At 49.6% G+C, this 7,318-nt stretch overlaps 1 protein-coding gene across 1 annotated transcript; it reads left to right on the forward strand.

Annotated features, from left to right (window-relative positions):
• Positions 1 to 25: 25 nt before the first annotated feature.
• MRM1 (mitochondrial rRNA methyltransferase 1) lies at positions 26 to 7,175 on the forward strand (the record flags this gene model as incomplete). The annotated part of the gene is made up of 4 exons (XM_010168242.2): positions 26 to 522; positions 974 to 1,067; positions 2,897 to 3,017; positions 7,056 to 7,175. Coding segments are annotated over 4 exons (832 nt in total), but the record flags the coding sequence as incomplete, so codon positions are not given.
• Between the last annotated feature and the right edge of the window lie 143 nt (positions 7,176 to 7,318).

Consider the following 7,318-nt stretch of genomic DNA (forward strand, 5'->3'; position numbering starts at 1 on the left):
GGCCCGTCAGGCTGCGCCGGCCAGCAGGGAGCTGTGGAGCTCCGGAGAGAGTGACTCCAAGGCCAGGAGGAGGCTGGACCGAAGGGCTCTGCCCATCGAGAGGACTAAAGGCTCCGAGATCCTGTTCGGGATCGCGCCCTGCGCCCTGGCCCTCTCCCAGTTCCGGAGGGACCCGTTCAGGCTGTTCCTCAAGCAGAGCAGCGGCGCTCGGCGCCTTGTCATGAGCGAGTTTGTCCTTCAGGCCACGGCCCGCGGTGTCCCTGTGCACCACGTCCAACGCAGGGAGCTGGATGCTCTTTGCAGAGGTCAGGTCCACCAGGGAGTTTGTTTGGAGGCCACTCCTCTCCGTTTCAAGAGTTTGGAGGAAGCTGAAAAGCCTGATTTGGGGGATGGAGAGAGTCCGAACCGACAGCTGATTTGGCTGGTGCTGGAGCAGATCCAGGATCCCATGAACCTGGGGGCACTCCTGCGCTCTGCCTACTTCTTGGGGGTGGACAGAGTGGTGACAAGCCAGAGGAACAGGTATGGGGTTGGTGATCTGCTCCTTCAGCTCTTCTCTTTCTTTTCCTACTGGTTTGCAGGGAGGTTTCTACCCTGTATTGCTTGACAGGTTCTTTAGGGGGCTTTCTAGGAGTGAGCGTGAGAGCTGAATTTGGCTAGCTGTTGCTTTGCCTTGCCCTGCAGGGAGGCTGCAGGACAGGGTATTCCAGGCTGGTAAGGAACCTCTCTGAGTACTTTTTGTTTTAACCCATTTTGTGTTTCAGCTGTCCAGCTGTGCACAGCCTGTTTCTGGGGTTAATTTCTGAGCTCACCTTCTTCATAGGAAAATATCATCTGTATATTGAGTGAGATCTTTAGTGGACTAGTTGGAACAGGGTGGCAGATGCAAGAGAAGAAAATACAGAAACAGAAGTTCTCCTGAATTTCCTTTTTTGTTCTCATATGACATGTTTCCTTTCTTTTTTCCTTGCAGCTGCCCCTTGACTCCAACAGTGAGCAAAGCTAGTTCTGGAGCTATGGAAGTCTTTGATGTCTACAGCACAGATGATCTCCAGAGCTTTTTGAAGGTAGAATGATCCACATTTTTTTTCCCCTTTCCTTTCTAGAAACCTCAAATATTGCATTTGTTGAGCAGAGAGGAGGTGCAGGAAAAGGACTCGGTTACTTGCAGCATCCCGTGCTCCTGCTCTGCACTCCAGTTTGCTGCTGGTGGTCTGTGCTGTCAGACCACCTCTGACAGCCGTGCACCCCCAGTCCCGTTCCATCCCGTGGGGTAACAGGGCTGTTTCCCGTCTTCCTCTGGAAAATGGGGATAGCAGCATCACGCTGTGTCTGTGCCCCTGCTCAGCCTGTGAGCTCAGTCAGACAGCGTCTGTCACCCTTTCTCTGCGTGGGGACCGAGCTGGCGCTGCTGCCTGCAGCAGATCTTGCCCGGCGTGTGGCAGAGGCAGCATCCCGGGGCCCAGGCACACGATGGCAGCATTGGGCAGCCTTTGGAGCAGGGAAGAGAGGAGAAACCAGGGCTGCTGTGAGCTGCTGGGAGTGTTTTTACGCTGTACCTATGCAATGAGGTGAGACAGGGCCCTTTGAAGAACGTGCTGCAAAAGGAAAGGGAATGCATATGGAAGAAAATGATTTAAAATTAAACAAACTCAGGGAAGTTGCTTTGTATTGGCAGAGTGCATCCATCCCAGTGGGACAGCAACGTGTGACTGCCCCGACTCTTTGCAGAGGTCCCCTGTGCCCTGGCAGGGCTGGGGACGGGCTGGATGCTGTGTGCACACGGAGCAGGGAGCTGCAGGCTCTCATTGCCCTCCCCTGTTCCTGCGGGATCCCCAGTCCTGGGGGAGCAGGGTGGGGTTGGGAGGTTCAGCACCGGGTGGGAGGGCAGAGGCTGCAGACCCTCAGGGTCCTTTGAGGGAGAGCTCGTCGTAGTCTGGGCTGACAGCGAGGAGGCCGAGCTGAGGTAAGCCTGGACTCTTCCTGCTCGGTGCTAGGAAATCCTTGTCCAGCTGTACAGTAGGTGTGTGGCAGCTGCAGCTCTGGATGATGGTGAAATGGAAGATACATAAAATACATTGATATTTAATTGAAACAGCTGGAAGAATCACTTTGTTACTGTAAAGCTTGAATTATTAACATTTTGAGCCATTGCAGCAGTTCATTTAATTGGACCCAGATTCCCTGGCCTAACCCTTGGCATTGCCTGGCTGGTGTAAATTTGATATAACTTAATGTAAAAAGTGCCAATTTCACAGGAAATGAAGCTGGCAAGAAGCAGCAGCTCTTTTATTGTTAAAATAGATTTCCAAGACAAATAATTAAGCTCTCTTTACTAGGGTGTGGGAAGGAAGGCTGCTTCTCTGGTTATGTGAGGCAGTGAGTGTCGAGTGCCCTGCCTTTTGTGTGAGCTGGTTTTTGGCATCTGGGTTTGAAAATGTGTGCTTGTGTTTGAAAACGTTACTGTGGGCTTCTAATGGCTGAGCCTGCGCTTGAGAACTTCCACTGCACTGCTCTGTGGATTAACCTTATGCTAATTTGTTTAACACTACTCTTTTTGTATGCTTTCCTGGCAAAAACCTTCCTAGAACTGTTCTATGGGCAAAAAAAAAGCTTTTCAGTTGCTGTTTGTTTGTTTGCTGAACTGGAGTAAAGCCAAGAAGGAAAATTACTCTTTAAATTTTCTTTTTTTTTTTTCCTTAAATCAAGGTTTGTGTCCTGGTACTGGGAGGGCTTTGGTGGTAAAAATTCAAGGGATGCAAAAAAAAAACCTCAGAAAAGCCACTCAGCTTAACTGAAAACATTAAAAAAAAAATATGTTTGCATAGATGACATTTTCTTTTGAAGCTTGAGAAGTAGGTAATTTTTAAAATATTTGTTTCCTTTCCCTTTGTAGGCTAAAACTGCAGAAGGCTGGGAAGTCGTGGGAACGGTCAGCAAGCCTAAGGATGTGGAAGATGTTCCTGTCATCAGTTGCTTGGAATTCCAGTGGAATAAACCCGTTATTATAGTAATAGGTATTTCAGTTTGCAGAGCTTTGGGCTCGGTGGCAGCGCATGGGTGAGGGAACGGTCAGGGCGATGTCTCACTCCAAAGCCAGTTGCAAGTCTGTTACATTACATCACATTTTGGTCTGGAAAAGAAAAGCTGAGCAAGAAGTACTAGAATGATTTGACTGCAAATGAAATAGGGACCAGAGGAAGGGGGGGAGCCGAGAAACCTCCCAGTAGGAACTGCAAGAACAAACCAGTTTGTGGATGAAAAGGGAGGTGAGTAGCTGCAGAGGGTCTAGATGGCCGTTCTCAGTGGCAGGACAGGACTGGGTCAGTGTAGCCACGGTGTGTTGTTTCGTGTTCTGTTCTGTGGCAGTTTTGCTCCTCACCTCGAGCCCTGGACCTGGATATTCTGTGTTGGCAAACCAGAAACCTGAGTGAGGGACCCAGGAGGTACGTGTTTGCTCTTGCTGTGCTGAGGCTGTGACAGAGCTGTGCCATCTCTTTGCTCTGTCATGCTTCCTTTTGAAAAAACAGGAGTATATCTCTGTGCCCAGGTCTGGAAAGAAGCATGAGGAACTGTTGTTGGGGCTGGTCTGAACTCAGAGTTGGGCTTTGCAGCATGGAGACCCGTCAGTGGCTGCTTTTGTACGCCCAGGAGAACACAGGAGCTGTTGGCTGCTGCGGTACCAGAGGAGGAGCAGGAGTAACCTCCTCCCTGCCAGAGCTGTGCGCTGTTTGAGCCGTGAGTGCCGCTTTCCTGAGCACCTAAACTGGGCAATTCCACCAGAGCCCTCTCCTGCTTCCCCCTCTTTGTGTAGAGGACACCTGCAAAGAATTCTGTCTGTCGTAGGCAGAGTTTGGGATTGTGCAGCCTCTCAGAAGGTGAAGAGAAGGGGAGTAACGGCCTCGTGGCAGCGAGACAAAGAAATTCACCCAAGAATGCTGCTCGAGGCGCCCTTGTGTGGCTGTGCCCTGGCCCCCTGCTTTGTGTCACCTGTCACAAGAGCTGGTTTGAGCTTTTACGCTTGGAAGTAGTGTCATGTTGGCGATGAGCCATCAAGGGGCTGTAATCCTGCCCCGTGCTGCGGTTTTCTTGGCTCAGAAGACATTCCTTTAATTAAAATGTTTACCGAACTCCTAGAAATACTGACAAGACAACGTTGCAAATCTGGCATCTTTACAAGATGTGTGGAGCTGTATTATAAAGGGAGTAGGGAGTCTGGCAGCACTGCTGATGGACCACAAAGAAATGCATCCCAGAAACAACGACAACGCCGGAAGAAAGGAAGGGGGTGAAAGTGGCAGCGGTGTCGTTACCTTGAATTATGAGAGATTTCTCCAGGAAAAAGTCCAAATATCCTTTTGTCAAGGGAGATTGGAGGCTGATTGGTAGATGCATGAGGAGAGCTCCCGGACCTTGCAGCAGCAATGATTTCAACTCTCTGCTGAGCACTAACTCTTCACTGAAAAGAAAATTGAACATTACAGTTGTCTGATGCTGGGGTTGTTTGAAGAAACGTCCTAGATCTGAATATGTAGCGTACCTGCAGCCACAAACAGAGAGCAGCAGAGATAATTTAACTTGGTAGTGTGAGCTTCCTGGCATTGCACAGATTGTCTTGTAAGTTAAGTGTTCGCAGACTTGAATTCACCTTCCTGGCATCCTCGCTGGCTTGGCAGAGAGTGATTTGGACAGTCCAGCTTAATGTTGTCTGCACTGGAGTCATTGCTGAAGGTGACAGGCAGGCTGGCTGCCCTGGAGACTGGAAGGCTTCTGCAAACAGGAACAGATTGGGAGCACTTAAAAGTCTGAGCAAGAAGAGTTTCTGTGTAATTTGTTCTTCTCACACATTCAAGTCTTTAGCTTGGGGTTTAAGGCTGGTCAAGGAATTGGTGATTTTATGGAGGTGCTTATTTGGTATATTTCTCTGAACTGCCAGCATGGCTGGATTTGAACTTGTTGCACTGGAAACTGCAGCTGGTACAGTGGTAGTAACTAAACAGGGCAGGAAACCTGTTTTATCATTTCAGCCAAGCTCCAGCTCTGGTCTTGAGGCCTGTCACTGAGGGAAAGATGCTGAGAGATGGAAGTCAAAGATCTGAAGTGGGCAGTGTTTTGTTCACCAGTATAAACTAGGATTTAATCTGATTCAGTCAATACTCCCCCCCCTCATCTCACACTCTGCAAGTCTTTTTGCCCTGAATTTATGGTTCCTAATTATTTTAAGCAGCCAGAGCCATAAAAAGCTTTGTAAAAGCTGGAAGCAAAATTGCTGCCTTTATTAGGAATCGTAAGACCCTTATCAGAGAGAGGAGAGGATTGCTCCAGGAGCTCTTGCACCTCTGGCAATAGCTGCTGTCCCAGTTGGAGAGTCCCATGAGAGTGTGATTTGAGAGGCTCAGGAGACAAGTGTGACTGTTAGTTGTAAAACTTTTCTGTGTTGAATCAGTGAAAAGTAGGATAATTTATTTTTTTCTTCTTGAAGCATCCCTGGAGAGCCACAGTCTAGTGAAGAAGAGGCAGGCTGGGCTGTGGGACACTTGGCTCTGATGCGTTGTGTCACCCAGGCTTCCAGTGTGACCTTGGATAACTCACCCACGTCTTGTCTGCACTTCTGGCTTAAAGAAAGAAGGAAGAAAATAACTGTTAGGATAGAATTTTGATTTTCTGAAGGTTCACTCACCGCAGCCAAAGGATGCTTTTGCTTTTGCCAGTGTGGCTTATTTCATGTGGGAAGGCGATGCAAGATGCGTTACTCAAAGCATTCTTTTACTTGCACAAAAATCCACTTGCCAGCTGGATCAGGCTAGCAAAACGTAAGGCTGGGCCTCAGTTTCCAGTCTATGAGATGGGAATAACAGCACTTCCCTACCCTGTGTGGTCAGAGGAGCGTCGCACAGAACAACACACGGGGAGGGGGCACAGGACCTGCTGTAGGTCGACGACAGGGGAAGAGTTCTGTCGCAACTCAGCCGAGGAAGGAGCTCATTTGCCTGACAGAGGAGTGAGTCTGCAGTGGCACAGAAAGTGCTAAAGCATCTGTGTGTGCTGTTAAACTTCAGGCAGGTGTCCACATGTAGGTGAGCTGAGCCAGGCCCTGGTGACAGCACTGGTCACTCAGGCAGAGGTGCAGAAGCCCCTGGTAGGCAGCGTGTGCCCCACCAGTGCTGTCCCAGGATGAGTCTGGGGTTCAGCCGCGGTTGGGGTGTGGATGTTGAAGGGGAACGTTTGGCTTCCAGCATGCTGAGCCTGTTTTATCAGAGGGTGAGCAGGTCTTTGAAATGAGCTGGGTATTCTTGCAGCCGTGTAGCTCTCTGTGTAGCTTTGAATAATCAATGTGGAAGAATTCTTTGGGGAGCCAGGCAGGCTGGGAGGTCTGTGGTCTTCTGCATTTTCACATGTCTGCGCAGGTTTGTTTAAAGCCTCTCCCTTTCCATTTCCCTTTGTGACAGTGTGAGTCAAACAACTACTAATGACCTGGGATAGATTTCAACTCTGTTTCACCAGTGTATCAGCCCAAACATATCAGGGCTGTTGGATGGTTTAACAACTAATCAATTGAAGCCTCTGGTTAAACTGTCTGCATTCACAAGTTGCACCCAGCTGGTGGTACTGTGTGCTGAAACGGCTGAACCTGTCACTGTCAGAAGGGATGTGGGATTTGCTGGACCAGATCAAGCCTGTGGCCTCTTGTCTGCCTTGTCCCTCTGGCAGCAGCCCATGTGTGTGGGCAGCCGTCCCCTGGCGCAGTGGCTGCGTGCGCCAGGGATCTTTGCACTTGGGCTGAGAGGCTCTGTGCCTTATGCTGTGTGTGCAGGCGTTCCTCAGAAACACTTCAGGCACTGGAGAACAGATCTGGGGAGGCTGGAGTGCACCAGGAAGGGAAGGCAGGTAAGGTGCCTGTCTCACCTCTGGTAGTTCTTGGAATGGGAGCTGGTGAGATCGCTGGTGAGCTTAGGGGCAGGGCGTAGTTGTGACAGAGCATTCTGTACTTGGGAGGGGAAAAAGGGACGTGGCAGTGGCTGTGAGCTGGCCTGAGCAGTGTCTTTGTTCTGCAGGTAGTGAAGGTGAGGGACTCTCCCTAGAGACGCAGCTCCTGTGCCATCGGATGCTGGCCATACCCCCTGGCAGAGTGCTTCACCCTGGGATCGAGTCGCTGAACGTCTCCGTTGCTAGTGGTAAAAACAGTTCTGAGCACAATGGCATCAAAGTGCAAATTCCTGTATTTAAAAATCAACCAAACATCCAGAGCCACTGAACAATTTTTCTTGTGGTTTAAAAAAAAAAAAAAAAACTTATTTTTAAATTTATTTTTACTTTC

The sequence above is a fragment of the Antrostomus carolinensis genome, unplaced genomic scaffold (assembly GCF_000700745.2).
Source record: "Antrostomus carolinensis isolate BGI_N321 unplaced genomic scaffold, ASM70074v2 scaffold34725, whole genome shotgun sequence".
NCBI classification, from domain to species: Eukaryota; Metazoa; Chordata; class Aves; order Caprimulgiformes; family Caprimulgidae; genus Antrostomus; species Antrostomus carolinensis.